At 38.8% G+C, this 18,860-nt stretch overlaps 1 protein-coding gene across 1 annotated transcript in view; it reads left to right on the top strand.

Moving 5' to 3' along the window:
* The first annotated feature begins 3,053 nt into the window (after positions 1-3,053).
* LOC133575858 (kinesin-like protein KIF27) overlaps positions 3,054-18,860 on the top strand; it is a 29,936-nt gene continuing 14,129 nt past the window's right edge. The window contains exons 1-8 of the mRNA XM_061928737.1: positions 3,054-3,532; positions 3,616-3,819; positions 8,606-9,492; positions 12,884-13,006; positions 13,076-13,225; positions 15,219-15,394; positions 15,474-15,679; positions 15,756-15,970. Coding sequence (XP_061784721.1) covers positions 3,229-3,532; positions 3,616-3,819; positions 8,606-9,492; positions 12,884-13,006; positions 13,076-13,225; positions 15,219-15,394; positions 15,474-15,679; positions 15,756-15,970 — 2,265 coding nt within the window. The 5' untranslated portion in view covers positions 3,054-3,228. The remainder of the gene's footprint in view (positions 3,533-3,615; positions 3,820-8,605; positions 9,493-12,883; positions 13,007-13,075; positions 13,226-15,218; positions 15,395-15,473; positions 15,680-15,755; positions 15,971-18,860) is intronic.

Raw genomic sequence — 18,860 nt, 5'->3', positions numbered from 1 at the left:
AGTCGCTCCTGAGTATAAGTCGAACCCCCGGCCAAACTATGAAAAAAACTGCGACTTATAGTCCGAAAAATAGGGTAAACATGCAGAAATAAAAAAACAGTGACATGCTGCTGTAATATGGTATTATCTTTATTGTACTTTTTATACTGTATAAATTACATCAGTAATTATATGAATATTATAATATTGTGTGAATGCTCCAAAGCATTCACACATATGATTTTCTACACCAAAATTCATCTATTTATTAAACTACTACTACTTCTCCATATTTTGGCGCGCTCAACCTTCCACATTTTTCACCCGATTCAAACCGTTCCCACTTCAAACTGTTCAGCCTATTTGAAGAATTTCCCAGAATTCCAGGTTTTCCGGGACATTTTTCCCATTCAAAATGAATTGGCCATTTTTCAAACTTTCACCATTTCCACATTTTTCAACTGATTCAAACCATTTCACCTTCAACACATTCCACCATCCTGGAAATGTAAACTACCTTTTTTTTCCCAGGTTCAAAAAAACGCCCCCTCCACATAATCCTTTCACATTTTTCTACGCATTTCAACCGTTCCACCTTCAAAACATTCCTCTTAATTTGGACAAAAAACAAAGTTGTTTTTTGAACTGGGAACATTCCTGGTTTTCCTGAAATTCCAGGAATTCCGTATTACCATTTCTCCATTCAACATGTTACTACTTCAACATTTCTCGACTGATTTGAAAAATTTCAACACCAGCCATTTCAACTCATTCAGACCATTCAAGTTTTTTACTATTTTCCCAAAAAATTCTCACTTTTCCTGAAATTCCCAAACTTTGGGGAAATTCCCATTGAAATCAATGGGACATTCTTCAAAGTTCCACAACTCCCACATTTTTCATCTGATTCAAACTGTTCCAACTTCAAAATATTCAGCCTGTTTGAGAATTGTGTGCTCTACTTCAACAATTCTAAAAAAAATTCCAGGATTTCAGTTCAACTCCAGCATTGGAGCATTCACACGCAATTTCTTCAGGAATTGCCTTATTTAGTTATAGTTAGATTTGTTACGTATACGAAAATTAATTACTCTTCCATTTAGCAATCACATTTTTATCGTAAGTCCCACCTTAAAACTCATTTGCATACTCTAGCCTTTAAATAGACCCCACTTTTAGACCAGTTGATCTGCCGTCTCTTTTCTGCTCTGATCCCCTTCTTCATGGAGAGGGGGGGAACAGATTAAAGTTAAAGTACAATGATTGTCACACACACACTAGGTGTTTGTCCTCTGCATTTGACCCATCCCCTTGTACACCCCCTGGGAGGTGAGGAGAGCAGTGGGCAGCAGCGGGGACCACGCCCGGGAATCATTTTTGGTGATTTAACCCCCAATTACAACCCTTGATGCTGAGTGCCAAGCAGGGAGTTAATGGGTCCCATTTTCATAGTCTTTGGTATGACTCGGCCAGGGTTTGAACTCACAACCTACTGATCTCAGGGCGGACACTCTAACCACAGATGAATTGCTAGCTGTTCAAAGTCGGGACCCGGGGTGGACCACTCATCTGTGCATCAGTTGGGGACGTCTCTGCGCTGCTGACTTGTCTCCACTCAAGATGATCCCCTGCTGGCCCCACTATGGACTGGACTCTCACTATGATCTAGATCAGGGGTAGGGAACCTATGGCTCTAGAGCCAGATGTGGCTCTTTTGATGTCTGCATCTGGCTCTCAGATAAATCTTAGCTGACATTGCTTAACACGATAAGTAATGAATACTTCCGCTGGTAATCAGTGTTAAAAATAACGTTCAGAATATAAAACATTCTCATGAATCCATCAATCCGTTTTCTTCCGCACCTAATGGTAAGAAGTATTTTATTTATTATTGGTTAACTTCAGAATAACAATGTTATTAAAAAGAATAAGAGACTTATTATACTCTAAAAATGTTGGTCTTACTTAAAAATGCACACATTTAGTTGTATTCAGTGTTAAAAAAAATACTATATGGCTCTCACAGGAATACATTTTAAAATATTTGGCTTTCATGGCTCTCTCAGCCAAAAAGGTTCCCGACCCCTGATCTAGATCCACTATCGACTGGACTCACACTATTCACTAGATCCACTCGACGTCCATTGCACCGGTCGCCCAGGGAGGGCTCCCCACATCTGCGGTCCCCTCCAAGTTTTCTCATTGTATCCCATTGGGTTGAGTTTTTCCTTGCCCGAGGATGTCTTTGTGGCTTGTGCAGCCCTTTGAGACACTCGTGATTTAGGGCTATATAAATAAAACTGATTGATTGATTGATAATCGTAGGTTACAAAATCTATTTTATGCGTTTTGTACACTTTGTGTAATTTAATCATATGGTGGCAGAGGGGTTAGTGCATCTGCCTCACAATACGAAGGTCCTGAGTAGTCTTGGGTTCAATCCCGGGCTCGGGATCTTTCTGTGTGGAGTTTGCATGTTCTCCCCGTGACTGCGTGGGTTCCCTCCGGGTACTCCGGCTTCCTCCCACTTCCAAAGACATGCACCTGGCGATAGGTTGATTGGCAACACTAAATTGGCCCTAGTGTGTGAATGTGAGTGTGAATGTTGTCTGTCTATCTGTGTTGGCCCTGCGATGAGGTGGCGACTTGTCCAGGGTGTAACCCGCCTTCCGCCCGATTGTAGCTGAGATAGGCTCCAGCGGCCCCAAAAGGGAATAAGCGGTAGAAAATGGATGGATGGCATAAGACATCATATTTTGTCATAAATTACTAATTTAAAGCACAAAAGTACAATTGGGTCTGGCAACCAAACGAGGGCCTCCTCTGTCGTTACCCCTCACAGTTCGGTGCATTCTTGGAAGCTCCACGTAGTGGCGCTGTTTATCTTTATAACTTTTTTTAACGGTCTTCCGGTAATCCTTTGAGGCTCTTGTTGAACATAGCGTCTGTTTCCACGGCAACCGGGCTACCTCGGCACGACACCGAAATATGTGTCATTTCATTGCGATAAAACCACCGAAAAATAGACGAATGAAGAAATACTAATAATGTAAGTTTAAACAAAAGCAGATGTGTAGTCGATGAAAGAGGAAGGATTCGCGTTAATGACGCGTATTGTCGCTTTTTGTTTCTCGTCCTCTTTGACTTTATTGTCTTGTCTAGGTTACTTTGATCTTTTAAAGATGGCGCACAATTACAAAGCGTCTTTATCTTTTATTAACTTTTTAATGTCAAATTAAAATAATCTTTATGATAATGGCGGAGGTTCGTATCCGTGTGGCGGTTCGGTTGCGTCCACTCCTGCCCAGGGAGCTCCTGCACACCCACCGGGAGTGTCTGCGGGTGGTACCCGGGGCCCCGCAGGTGATGCTCGGTTCCGACCAGCTCTTTTCCTTCGATCACGCCTTTGGACCGAGCTCCAGCCAGGATGAAGTGTACGAGTCTTGCGTTAAGCCGCTGACCAAGTGCTTACTGGACGGAACCAACGCCACCGTGTTCTGTTACGGTCAAACCGGGTCTGGGAAGACATACACGCTGGGTGGGAACAAGATGGGTGAGAACCTGGATGGAATGATGGAAGAAATATTATTAAGTGATTCAAGTTAGACAAAGTGTTGACCTTTGGGTGTGTTTCAGATGCAGAGGGCGGCATCATCTCCTGCTTCGCCAAGGATGTCTTCTCCCTGCTGGACAAGAAGAAGCAGAGGAGCAGCGATGGCGTGGACGCCACCATGCGCCTGTCCTACTTGGAGCTGTACAAGGAGGAGCTGCGTGACCTTCTGGAGCTGGACACCGCACGCAAAGACCTCCACATCCGGGATGACTTCAGGGGAAACACAGGTGAGCTCACAAAACGCGCCCTACCGGACCTCCTGCTTGTGTATAACAAGGAATCTGGAAATGTAATGCGCTTGCATCCCCTTTGAAGGAATCTTTCACGCGAGTACAATCTTTAGCCATGTAAATCGTCGATAATTGGATCGGATCGGGACATCTCTAGTGTGAACACAACTTTTTCCAGACTTTTTCACATTTAGAAAATATTCACATTTTTTTACACTTGGAAAAAAATACCAAAATTTTGAAACTTAGAAAAAACAAATTTTTGACACAACAAAACCCGACTTTTTGAGACTTAGAGAAAATCCAGACTTTTTGACACACAGAGAAAATCCAGACTTTTTGACACTTAGAGAAAATCCAGACTTTTAGACATTCACAAAAAATCCTGACTTTTTGACATTTAGGAAAAATCCAGACTTTTGACACTTAGAAAAAATCCCGACTTTTTGACACTTACAAAAAATCCAGACTTTTTGACACTTAGAAAAAACAACAACTTTTTGACACAACAAAACCCGACTTTTTATAATGATAAATTAAATGATAAATGGGTTGTACTTGTATAGCGCTTTTCTACCTTCAAGGTACTCAAAGCGCTTTGACACTACTTCCACATTTACCCATTCACACACACATTCACACACTGATGGAGGGAGCTGCCATGCAAGGCGCTAACCAGCACCCATCAGGAGCAAGGGTGAAGTGTCTTGCTCAGGACACAACGGACATGACGAGGTTGGTACTAGGTGGGGATTGAACCAGGGACCCTCGGGTCGCGCACGGCCATTCTTCCACTGCGCCACTCCGACTTTTTGACACTTACAGAAAATCCAGACTTTTTGACACTTACAAAAAATACAGATTTTTTGACATTTAGGAAAAATCCAGACTTTTTGACACTTAGAAAAAAATCCAGACTTTTTGACATTTAGAAAAAATCCAGACTTTTTGACATTTAGAAAATATTCACATTTTTTTACACTTGGAAAAAAATCAAAATTTTTTGACACTTAGAAAAAACAACACATTTTTGACACAACAAAACCCGACTTTTTGAGACTTAGAGAAAATCCAGACTTTTTGACACATAGAGAAAATCCAGACTTTTTGACACTTAGAGAAAATCCAGACTTTTAGACATTTACAAAAAATCCTGACTTTTTGACATTTAGGAAAAATCCAGACTTTTGACACTTAGAAAAAATCCAGACTTTTTGACACTTAGAAAAAATCCAGACTTTTTGACACTTAGAAAAAAAACTACTTTTTGACACAACAAAATCCGACTTTTTGATACTTAGAAAAAATCCTGACTTTTTGACACTTGGAAAAAATCCTGACTTTTTGACACTTACAGAAAATCCTGACTTTTTGACACTTAGAGAAAATCCAGACTTTTAGACATTTAGAAAAAATCCTGACTTTTTGACATTTAGAAAAAATCCTGACTTTTTGACATTTAGGAAAAATCCAGACTTTTGACACTTAGAAAAAAATCCCGACTTTTTGACACTTAGAAAAAAATCCAGACTTTTTGACACTTAGAAAAAAAACTACTTTTTGACACAACAAAATCCGACTTTTTGATACTTAGAAAAAATCCTGACTTTTTGACACTTGGAAAAAATCCTGACTTTTTGACACTTAGAGAAAATCCTGACTTTTTGACACTTAGAGAAAATCCAGACTTTTAGACATTTACAAAAAATCCTGACTTTTTGACATTTAGGAAAAATCCAGACTTTTGACACTTAGAAAAAATCCCGACTTTTTGACACTTAGAAAAAATCCAGACTTTTTGACACTTAGAAAAAAAACTACTTTTTGACACAACAAAATCCGACTTTTTGATACTTAGAAAAAATCCTGACTTTTTGACACTTAGACAAAAATATCCCAATTTTGTGACATTTAGAAAAAATCCAGACTTTTTGACACTTAGAAAAAATCCAGACTTTGTGACACTTAGAAAAAATCCCAGGTGGCCAATTTAGCTTTCACATTTTATTTCACTTCTTAAAGGGGAACTGCACTTTTTTTGAATTTTGCCTCTTATGAGAGACAAGAGGGCACAATTTTTTGTTTGTTTTTTGCATTATAATGAAGTGTATTTCTGGTCTGGACAGTAGGATGACACGGCAGTGCGGCTAGATTAAAATAGACGTCGGAGGCGCTGTACTGAACCAAACGTTGCTTTATTACAAGCGAGCATCATTACACAGGACTGCAGTACCCGGAGGAGCCTAAGTAAAAAATGAAGGACTCTTAAACTGGAGAAGCCAAACCATCAGTTTTATATATGGTCAGGAGCGTGCATCCTGACCATAAAAGGAGATGTTTGTGCCTAAGTGTCTTGGAAGACAACATATGCAGGTCGTATCTCAGATGTTTACATCAAGCTAAACATTTAGTCTCTTCTCACGGCTAGGGTCATCACCAATGCATACCAAGGTCCAACTTTATTGCCTCTTCTTCCGCGAGATCTAATCTAATCCACACACAAATGTCAGTACTAAAGGGCCCAAAGTTATTATGTGCCCAAACTGAAATACCTACTACTTAACCTGGTGGTTTGCTTTCTCCCAGATGAATAGAAACATTCATCATATGCAAAACATAATATGCGTTAATTAATTCACTTCAATGACTTGTAAAAATCGGCTCGTTGTAAGTGGCTAGCAATGCATCCAACGGGTACACTCTACCTCTAAATCACTTTAAAAATGTTTTCAAAAAACCGCCAACAATACTTAATTTACGTTACGTAACCTGTATAATAAACAAGCTGTAGCGACTTTATTGTAAGAGCGAACACTGTGGAGCTCTTTTTCTAGCATAGTAGCAAACCGCTTGCTTCGGTGTTAGCCGTAAAAGCTGGCTATGGCAAGAGATAAGCTAGCTTCTTTGAGTTTTGAATGCACAACACAATGCGATAGGACACCAATCTGTACCGACTGAAAAAAACATGAACAATCATATTACAGTATCTCACTCGATGAACAGTTGTGCTTTTGGTCAAGCTTTTTCTGGTTTATTTTGGGTAAGCACTCCATTTATGTTGGCATAGCTCGGCTCCAAGTTCTACATTTATACCGTCAAAGTCACATCGATCTCAGTCTCACAGTTTCCGTCTGCTCCAGCATTTCATCCTTCCTTCGTGCTTGCTTTTATAACCATCAGTTCATCCACCGTATAGACTTAGACTTAGACTTAGACAAACTTTAATCATCCACAAGGGAAAGTTCCACACAGTAGCTCAGTTACAAATGATGGAAAAGATGGAAAGGACAATGCAGGTATAAAATAGACTAAAAGCAATATAAAATATAACATATATACGTAATATTTACATAATATATGTACAGTATAGAATATATACTGATATATGTTTATATCATATATACAATGTACAACAATTGCCATGTACAATATTACAGTATATGTATCGTCGTCTTCCAAAAGATAAGGTTGTGAATCCTCATAAATGTCCAAAAATAGTCGTCTTCGTTGTCCGTTACCAAGTCTGCCATAATTAGAACACACTCGCATTTGTTTCCGAAAGTAGGAACACATTTGGTGCCAGAAGTTGAAAGTGCGCTGCTATGGAAATGGAAATAAACGCTCTGAGGAAGTGAGTTCCGTCTATGATTAAAAATGACCAAAATAAGGTAAATATTGTACATATTATGAAAGTGTTTCTTACTACATCATATATAGACTTGCAGTGTGTGTATAAAATGTTTGATGGAGGGTTTTGAAGTTGTTTTAGAGGGCTTTGAAGGCTCCAACGGCCATTTTCCAAGCTTTTGTTTTTTTATTATCTTTTAAAAAAATCCTAAAAACAAAAAAAAGAAGTCTGTGTTTTTGTCTCTTATAATGATTGTGAACAATAGGCAACATTATAAAAATAAGTGCAGTTCCCTCTCAAGACAGTATTATACAATACTATATAGAAAGCATAGTTTACAGTAGACTTAGACTTATTTTTATTGTCATTCAAATTTTAACTTTACAGTACAGATAAGAACGAAATTTCGCTGCATTAGCTCATGGTAATACAGGATAAAAAAGTAATAAGGTGCAGATATAAATAAATAGATTACTGTACAGATAAATGTATTGCACTTTTGCATAGGCATCCACGTTTATAGATGTATGTTATATTGTCTTTTATAGTCCAGCGAGTTAATCCATTTTGGGGGGGAATTGAGGGGATTATTATGATGCGTTCATGAGTCTTACGGCCTGAGGGAAGAAGCTGTTACAGAACCTGGAGGTTCTGCTACGGAGGTCAAACAACATTTAAATTGATTTGAATCATTTTAATGGAAGATGTTGATTTGCGTTTAGAGCTCAGTCACAGAACCAATTCAGTTCGTAAGTTCAATCAATCAATCAACGTTTATTTATATAATCACAAGTGTCTCAAAGGGCTGCACAAGTTGAGGTACCACTGCACTTTTCTGGAATAATATCCATTGTGATGCGAACTAGAGTGCTCAGTGTAAACAGTGCAATTAACGGTGCAATAACATGTTCATAACATGGTCACTACTGCCTAGTTTCTCTTGTTATATTCTTATTTTTACTGTTATATTTTTATTCTTATTGTTGCCTTTTATTTTTATTGTTATTGTTATATTTTCTATTTTATTTCCATTTACACCCCCATTATTTATTATTTACTTTTTACTTTTTAAATTCGATCTCAATTCTGTACACTGCTGCTGGAATTTAAATTTCAATTAAATACTATCTATCTTATCATGTCATGTCCCTCCAGTGGTGGTGGGAGCCAAAGAGGTGGTGGTCTCCTCCTCCGAGGAGCTCCTCAACGTCCTGGAGGTGGGCAACGCCTTACGGCAAACGGGCATCACTGGCATGAACCAGCAGTCCAGTCGCTCCCACACCATCCTCACGCTGTGGCTCAGCCAGACCTTCCCTGACAAGTCCTCCAAGGCAGTGCGCCTCTCCAAATTCTGCGTGGTCGACCTAGCGGGCTCGGAACGCGCCGGGAAAACGGGCAACACGGGTCTCCGGTTCGAGGAGTCGGTCCACATCAACACGGGCCTCCTGGCGCTGGGCAACGTCATCCGGGCTCTGGCTAATCCCAGTAGACAACGCAGCGCCTATATTCCCTACCGCCACGCCAAGATCACACGCCTGCTACGTGACTCTCTAGGGGGCAATGCCTGCACCCTATTGGTGGCATGTGTAAGCCCCTCCCACTACAGTTTTGCAGAAAGCCTAAGCGTACTCAAGTTTGCTTCCAAATCTCGTCACATTCGCCGTCACGCAGAAGTGATCTCACCTGACGCCGAAGACAGCCTTCCTTCAACGTTGACATCCGACAACTCGAATCTGACCTCCACGTACAGCCATGTGGACTACGGCGCCCAGTCACGTAGACCGCCGTTGGAGCAGACTAGCCATCCTGAGGACGACAGCCCAGCAAGAGAAGCATCTGGTTACGCTTCACTGGTCTATCAGGCGGCTAATCTTCTGGCCGAGGTCTGCGGCACGAAGACTAACGACTCCTTCACGCGTCGAGTGGAGGAGTGGAACGAGAGACTGAAGGCCGTCAGCCAATCACGTCACATTGAGGACGGCATCTGGTCGGAGGAGAGCGACTCGCCTCATCTTGTCACTGAAGACCTGGATAGATGTCAGGTTAGTATTTACCGTATTTTTCGGACTATAAGTCGCAGTTTTTTTCATAGTTTGGCCGGGGGTGCGACTTATACTCAGGAGCGACTTATGTGTGAAATTATTAACACATTACCGTAAAATGTCAAATAATATTATTTAGCTCATTCACGTAAGAGACTAGACAACCCGCGGCTCTTTAGCGCCGCCCTAGTGGCTCTCTGGAACTTTTTAAAAAATGTATGAAAAATAGAAAAAAAATGAGGGGGAAATTTTATTTTTTTTGTTTTAATATGGTTTCTGTAGGAGGACAACCATAACACAAACCTCCCTAATTGTTATAAAGCACACTGTTTATATCATACTTGCCAACCTTGAGACCTCCGATTTCGGGGGGTGGGGGGGGGCGTGGTCGGGGTGGGGCGGGGGCGTGGTTAAGAGGGGAGGAGTATATTTACAGCTAGAATTCACCAAGTCAAGTATTTCATATATATATATATATATATATATATATATATATATATATATATATATATATATATATATATATATATATATATATATATATATATATATATATAAGAAATACTTGACTTTCAGTGAATTCTAGCTATATATATATGTATTTTATTATAATATGTATATATATATAAAAGAAATACTTGAATTTCAGTGTTCATTTATTTACACATATACACACACATAACACTCATCTACTCATTGTTGAGTTAAGGGTTGAATTGTCCATCCTTGTTCTATTCTCTGTCACTATTTTTCTAACCATGCTGAACACCCTTTCGCAGGTACCCAGAAAGGTTTCGAGTACCACCAAAAAAACTGAATCTCTGAAGACAGTATAAAAATCTGTGTTAAAGGTGTACAAATACTGTTTGTATAATAAGCATGTTATTTTTTTTTACAAATGAGGGTTAAGAGTTCAGTACTAAAAAAAAAAGAGAAAAGAATGTGGCTTAAGTACAGTTTTTTAATTGAGCTGCTGCATTTTTTGGTTGGGTTGTTTATTTATTTTGAGTAACTTCTATACATTTCTAAAAGGGGAGGAATGGAATAGTGATCTATGTTTGTCTGTTGCCATCTCCTGGTGAAGGTTGGCTATAGCGTACTGGGGTTACTTTTTGGTTGGCCAACAATTTACGTGGTGTTGCGCACCTGACGTCACTCAAGTCCGCATGGAGCTGGAGGGGGCGTGGCTTCCAGCTCCGCCTGAATTTCGGGAGATTTTCGGGAGAAAATTTGTCCCGGGAGGTTTACGGGAGAGGCGCTGAATTTCGCGAGTCTCCCGGAAAATCCGTGAGGGTTGGCAAGTATGGTTTATATTAAACATGCTTCACTGATTCGAATATTTGGCAAGCACCGTTTTGTCCTACTAATTTTGGCGGTCCTTGAACTCACCGTAGTTTGTTTACATGTATAACTTTCTCCGACTTTCTAGGACGTGTTTTATGCCACTTCTTTTTCTGTCTCATTTTGTCCACCAAACTTTAAACGTTGTGCATGAATGCACAAAGGTGAGTTTTGTTGATGTTATTGACTTGTGTGGAGTGCTAATCAGACATATTTGGTCACTGCATGACTGCAAGCTAATCGATGCTAACATGCTATTTAGGCTAGCTATATGTACATATTGCATCATTATGCCTCATTTGTAGCTATATTTGAGCTCATTTAGTTTCCTTTAAGTCCTCTTAATTCAATTTATATCTCATGACACACTGTCTGTATGAAATATGGCTTTTAATTTTTTGTGGCTGCAGACAAATTTGTTTTTGTATTTTTGGTACAATATGGCTCTTTCAACATTTTGGGTTGCCGACCGCTGGTCTAGACATATAATATTTCATGGGATTTAGCGATTAGGAGTGACAGATTGTTTGGTAAACGTATAGCATGTTCTATATGTTATAGTTATTTGAATGACTCTTACCATAATATGTTACGTTAACATACCAGGCACGTTCTCAGTTGGTTATTTATGCCTCATATAACGTACACTTATTCAGCCTGTTGTTCACTATTCTTTATTTATTTTATGTTGCCTTTCAAATGTCTATTCTTGGTGTTGGGTTTCATCAAATACATTTCCCCAAAAAATGCGACTTATATATGTTTTTTTTCCTTCTTTATTATGCATTTTCGGCGGTGCGACTTATACTCCAGAGCGACTTATACTCCGAAAAATACGGTACTCACTGGCAGTGGCGGGCCGTGCGTTTCCCACCTAGGCCTTCAGTAAAGTCCGACTTCAATGATTACCTCTCAAAATACCATCATTTATGTCCCCACATGACCATTGCTGGAGAAATACTGTACAAAAAACACATTTACTGGGCATTGAACAGTGTACAAAACGGGTTATTTTCTGTCGCATTTAAAAATCAATAAACCCGCATCAGCAGTTAAAACATATCTTATGTGGTACTGTCAAAATTAAAATTGCAAAAAACATATTAAACGTGGAAAAATATTTGAACAAGAGATGTCCGATAATATCGGACTGCCGATAGATATTATCGGCCGATAAATGCTTTAAAATGTAATATCGGAAATTATCGGTATCGGTTTCAAAATGTATGACTTTTTAAAACGCCGCTGTGTACACAGACGTAGGGAGAAGTACAGAGCGCCAATAAACCTTAAAGGCACTGCCTTTGCATGCCGGCCCAATCACATAATATCTACGGCTTTTCACACACACAAGTGAATGCAACGCATACTTGGTCAACAGCCATACAAGTCACACTGAGGGTAGCCGTATAAACAACTTTAACACTGTTACAAATATGCGCCACACTGTGAACCCCCGCCAAACAAGAATGACAAACACATTTCGGGAGAACATCCGCACCGTAACACAACATAAACACAACAGACCAAATACCCAGAACCCCTTGCAATACTAACTCTTCCGGGACGCTACAATATACACCCTCCCCCGCTGCTCCCTACCCACCCACCTCAATCCCGGTCCCCCCTACCCCGCCCACCTCAACCTCCTCATGCTCTCTCAGGGAGAGATTGCCAACATAGTATTTGATGATCTTAAAATGTTTTAAGTAGGAGTATCAGCATTGGTATGGCCAATACCCCTGTAGCTTCTTGGTATTGGATCGGTACAACATTTTGTAGTTTCGCCTAAAATTTGGAGCCTTTGTAACCTGTTTTAAAAAGGTCATTTACATACCAAATAATACATTGTAATATATGTTGTCATCGCAGGAGTCTGCAATATATATTGCTGATAACCCTAACCCTAACCCAACCATAATGTTCATCCAACCATCTAATTCACCCAATCCAACTGTCCATCCTTAACACCCATTCAGTCAACCATACTGATCAGCCAGGTAGCATCCAACCAACATCAAGAAAGATGATTATATTGTGTTTCTTTCAGGAGTCTCTGGACGCAGAGTCTCAGCTGTTGAAGCAAAAAGATGCTAAAGTCCAAAAAGAAGTTCAGGAGCTCTTGCAGAAGCAAAACATCTCCATGCAAGCCTTTTGTGAGGAGAAGGAACAGGTCAGCAGCGTTCTTGTCTGACATTTTATCCTCTCCCGTCATAATCATAAACGTACGAATGTCCTTCAGACGGAGCGCCTGGTGGACCAGCAGATCCTCATTGACCGTCTCCGCTGCGACCTCATGAGGCTGAGGGGTAAAACATGCTGCAGGGGTCAACACGGACCTCACAGCGCCAGCTTGATCCGACCCAGTTGTGGACACATGCTGATCAGCAAGGTGCGGTAACATTCTTAATTGTTGCACAAGATTAAGAAGAAGTTGGGCGTCTTAGTATTAAGGCGTAAATACGATAAAATATCATTGGTTCACAATGATGAATGGTTAAAATGATTACCGTATTTTTCTGACTATAAGTCGCAGTTTTTTTCATAGTTTGGCCGGGCTCCAGTGCGATTTATATGTTTTTTTCCTTCTTTATTATGCATTTTCGGCAGGTACAACTTATACTCCGAAAAATACGGTACTTGCAGATCCACCTCACATACATGGCCGGTCCGTTGCATAAACACTCTGCGGTTGTTTAGGGTCACAACCCTATGATCATGGCATAGGCTTCAGAAATATTTGAAGATTATTTGATTTCATTTAAATCCATCAGTTATTAAATATGGCATCAGAAAAGTTCAGATAAAATACATTTTGCTGTCAAAGTTCAATATTAAGGTTGTTTGAATCAAATTAGGAAAGGTTAAACAACAAAAAGTCAAAATTCCCTGTTTATTCAACACAGACATTTAAGCATTCACACACAGTGCCAACATTTGGGAACCACAATGAGGTGATAGAAAAAAGGTGAAAATATAATAAATCTATTGGTGGCAACATGTTTAAGTTTGACTTTTTTGCATCTCATAGCACATTATTGTGGTGCTTTCAAGGAACCTTGATTAAAAATTGAAACAGAGGCGTCACTAGTTTTTAAAGACAGGAGGCTTAAACACCAGTTTTAATTAACTAGTAATAATAATAATATTACCCACTAATGATAAACCTACAGGAATCAGCTAATATCCCCCTAACATTCTGAATCAAAGGGAAAGTTGGCAGATTGAATCATATTTAAGTGAATAATGACAGGTTGTATGATGTTTTAAAAAGCCAGTTTCAACCAATTTAAGTCAATATTTACTTTTTTGGTGCATGTAAACATACTGAGTGTGTGTGTGTGTACGTGGGGAAATTATGTTAGGTTTAGGTTGGGGTTTGGGTGTGGGCCCTTCAGAATCGAATAATAATATTAATGGGGCGGCATGGCGTGGTGGGTAGAGCAGCCGTGCCAGAAACTCTCTTGCCATCCAAATCACTGGCTAATTTTTTTCTATTTTTCAAGGGGGCTGTCAGGTTCAAACACTGATGACATCTATTAAACAGACAAAGAAGCAAGGAATTAAACAGAGACAGAATACAATTTAGCTCAATTGAGGAGAAACGTCTGGGCTGTACCCTTGTACAGTGTCCCACCACGCCTCCTCTTTTATTTAGACTTTCCCTGATTACATGGCAACGGCTGTTTCTAAAGGAAGGGGGTCGTAAACAGCCGCTGCCTTTTGGTCACAAAACAGTTCAAAGAAAAGGTGCCTGGAGGGGGGTCAGGCCCTGCTTCCTCTCCGCTTTGTAGATCTTGGGTCAAGACCAATTCTTCCTGTGGATTACAATACATCAAACAAACCGACACCTTCATGTCGCTTCCCATCCTACACAGTGGAGTTTTACAAGCCTTCTGCTTGGTAGGATCAAAGACAGCTTTTGTCCTCTCGCCGGGAACTCATGGCAACACAAATTTTTGTGATAACTTAGTTATAGAGATGCCGATAAATGCGTATGCATATATCGGTTGATATCGGTATCGGTAGTTAAAGAGTTGGACAATATCGGAATATCAGATATCAGCAAAAAGCCATTATCGGACATCCCTACTTAGATACAATTATTCTGACAGGGGCCCTACAGAGTCAATTGTGGAATTCTGTGTTCGGGACCCCAAAAATCTAAAAATGTAATCTAAATTAATCTAAAAAATATAATTTGCCTGCATGTTAAATACCTAAAAAATGCTGCTCAGGCCTTAATAATGACAAAGTAATATTAAATACTAAAATGGAGCCACAAATATAATCTTGTCCATGAGCCCCTGCTTAGACTTTTCATTTATGAAAATATTCTTACTGAAGAAGTCAAGCGCTTTAAAATGTGTGCGTGTGTTTATCAGATGCACGCCAGTCTTCCGGCTGAGTCGCTGCAGAGGCTGATGGCGACTTTTAAAGTGAGCAGCCATCGCCTGCAGAGTGAGGAGGAAGTGAAGGATTTCTGTCCTCTTCTCAAGCAAACGGCAGAGGTCAGAGGCCAGTTGGCGAGAGACGGGAAGGACTTTGTGAGTGGGTTCGGGTAAGAAACACTCATGCGTTGATAGGAGAATGTCAAAGGTGAAAGAGAAGCTTCTTAAGTTCATGTGGTGGTGCTGCAGATGGACCAGCAGACAGAAGAAGTCGGCCCTGAAAGAAAAGACGTTAGGACAGGCGCAAACGTCCAAGAAAAGTCCTCTACGAGCCACCAGCACCTATGAGCAATATCGTACTAGGCAGCGGACCTTCTTGACCCAGAGGAGGATCCAGCTGCTGTCAGCCAACATATCCTTAAAAGAGGAGCTGGTCAAAGAGATGGAAAAAACCGGTGTGCCTAATGTAGTGACCAGTGCTGTGTTTCAAGCGTGCGGTGCTACAGTTCACTTTTTCTCTACGACCTACAGAGAGGGACACGCTCGCGGCGGTGCGACACGAGTCGGGCGACCTCAGAGAGGACGACGTGCTGACGTGGCTGTCGGAGCAGAGCCGGCAGGGCCGAGCCGTGCTGCGTCAAAGCCTGCAGCACATGGACCTGCAGAGGACTCAGTTGCAGAGGAGCCTCAGGAGGACTACCAGCCCAGAGAGCAGCGACAGCCCTGAAGAATGCACCCCCGACAGGGTCAGTGTTGGTCTACAAGAAACATTTGCAAGCCTTAAAAAAAGCATATATTTCGTGTAAAACTCACAAGGATGCATTATTTCAGGCATTATTAGCCATTTTTCATGTGTGGTTTAGGAGTTATGTTTAAATAACTGTAAAATTGAGTGTGACAGTATACTGTCATAGTGAGTAAAACCTAATTTTTGTATTTGCAAACCTTACAAAAACAACTGATTCTAGTACAACTCACATAAATTCAATATTATTGGCATTTTTAGACATTTTGCATGTTTGGTTTGGGAGTTATGTTGGAATACATTTTTATTGCTTTTTTCGCATTATCTCAGGATTTTAAGAATATCACTGTCATATTGAGTAAAAACTGCTTTTTGTGTTTGCAAGCCTTAAAAAACATATGTTTCAAGTAAAACTCACAAGGATGCATTAATTCAGGCATTATTAGCCATTTTTCATGTGTGTTTTAGGAGTTATGTTTAAATATCTGTCATATTGAGTGTGGCAGTATACTGTCATAGTGAGTAAAACCTAATTTTTGTATTTGCAAACCTTGCAAAAACAACTGAGTCTAGTAAAACTCACATAAATACAATATTACAGACTAGTAAAACTCACAAAGATACAATATTACAGGCATTTTTAGACATTTTGCATGTTTGGTTTAGAAATTGTGTTTGAATACATTTTTATTGCTTTTTTCGCATTATCTCAGGATTCCAAGAACATTACTGTCATATTGAGTTAAAAACGACTTTTTGTGTTTGCAAGCCTTAAAAAATCATATATTTCGTGTAAAACTCACAAGGATGCATTATTTCAGGCATTATTAGCCATTTTTCATGTGTGGTTTAGGAGTTATGTTTAAATAACTGTAATATTGAGTGTGACAGCATACTGTCATAGTGAGTAAAACCTAATTTTTGTATTTGCACACCTTACAAAAACAACTGATTCTAGTACAACTCACATAAATTCAATATTATTGGCATTTTTAGACATTTTGCATGTTTGGTTTGGGAGTTATGTTGGAATACATTTTTATTGCTTTTTTCGCATTATCTCAAGATTTTAAGAACATTACTGTCATATTGAGTAAAAACTACTTTTTGTGTATGCAAGTCTTAAAAAAAAATATGTTTCAAGTAAAACTCACAAGGATGCATTAATTCAGGCATTATTAGCCATTTTTCATATGTAGTTTAGGAGTTATGTTTAAATATCTGTCATATTGAGTGTGGCAGTATACTGTCATAGTGAGTAAAACCAAATTTTTGTATTTGCAAACCTTGCAAAAACAACTGAGTCTAGTAAAACTCACATAAATACAATATTACAGACTAGTAAAACTCAGAAAGATACAATATTACAGGCATTTTTAGACATTTTGCATGTTTGGTTTAGAAATTGTGTTTGAATACATTTTTATTGCTGTCTTCGCATTATCTCAGGATTCCAAGAACATTACTGTCATATTGAGTTAAAACCTACTTTTTGTGTTTGCAAGCCTTAAAAAATCATATATTTCGTGTAAAACTCACAAGGATGCATTATTTCAGGCATTATTAACCATTTTTCATGTGTGGTTTAGGAGTTATGTTTAAATAACTGTAATATTGAGTGTGACAGCATACTGTCATAGTGAGTAAAACCTAATTTTTGTATTTGCAAACCTTACAAAAACAACTGATTCTTGTACAACTCACATAAATTCAATATTATTGGCATTTTTAGACATTTTGCATGTTTGGTTTGGGAGTTATGTTGGAATACATTTTTATTGCTTTTTTTGCATTATCTCAGGATTTTAAGTATATTACTGTCATATTGAGTAAAAACTACCTTTTGTGTTTGCAAGTCTTAAAAAACACATGTTTCAAGTAAAACTCACAAGGATGCATTAATTCAGGCATTATTAGCCATTTTTCATGTGTAGTTTAGGAGTTATGTTTAAATATCTGTCATATTGAGTGTGGCAGTATACTGTCATAGTGAGTAAAACCTAATTTTTGTATTTGCAAACCTTACAAAAACAACTGATTCTAGTACAACTCACATAAATTCAATATTATTGGCATTTTTAGACATTTTGCATGTTTGGTTTGGGAGTTATGTTGGAATACATTTTTATTGCTTTTTTCGCATTAACTCAGGATTTTAAGAACATTACTGTCATATTGAGTAAAAACTACTTTTTGTGTATGCAAGTCTTAAAACAACATACGTTTCAAGTAAAACTCACAAGGATGCATTAATTCAGGCATTATTAGCCATTTTTCATGTGTGGTTTAGGAGTTATGTTTAAATAACTGTAATATTGAGTGTGACAGTACACTGTCGTAGTGAGTAAAATCTATTTTTTGTATTTGCAAACTTTAAAAAACAACTGATTCTAGTACAACTCACATGGATTCAATATTATTGGCATTTTTAGACATTTTGCATGTTTGGTTTGGGAGTTATGTTGGAATACATTTTTATTGCTTTTTTCGCATTAACTCAGGATTTTAAGAACATTACTGTCATATTGAGTAAAAACTACTTTTTGTATATGCAAGTCTTAAAAAAACATGTTTCAAGTAAAACTCACAAGGATGCATTAATTCAGGCATTATTAGCCATTTTTCATATGTAGTTTAGGAGTTATGTTTAAATAACTGTAATATTGAGTGTGACAGTATACTGTCATAGTGAGTAAAACCTAATTTTTGTATTTGCAAACCTTACAAAAACAACTGATTCTAGTACAACTCACATAAATTCAATATTATTGGCATTTTTAGACATTTTGCATGTTTGGTTTGGGAGTTATGTTGGAATACATTTTTATTGCTTTTTTCGCATTAAGTCAGGATTTTAAGAATATTACTGTCATATTGAGTAAAAACTACTT

The sequence above is a fragment of the Nerophis lumbriciformis genome, linkage group LG33 (genome assembly GCF_033978685.3).
Source record: "Nerophis lumbriciformis linkage group LG33, RoL_Nlum_v2.1, whole genome shotgun sequence".
Lineage (NCBI taxonomy): Eukaryota > Metazoa > Chordata > Actinopteri > Syngnathiformes > Syngnathidae > Nerophis > Nerophis lumbriciformis.
The sequence above is the reverse complement of the archived record's forward strand: the minus strand, read 5'-3'. Positions and strand labels throughout refer to the sequence as shown.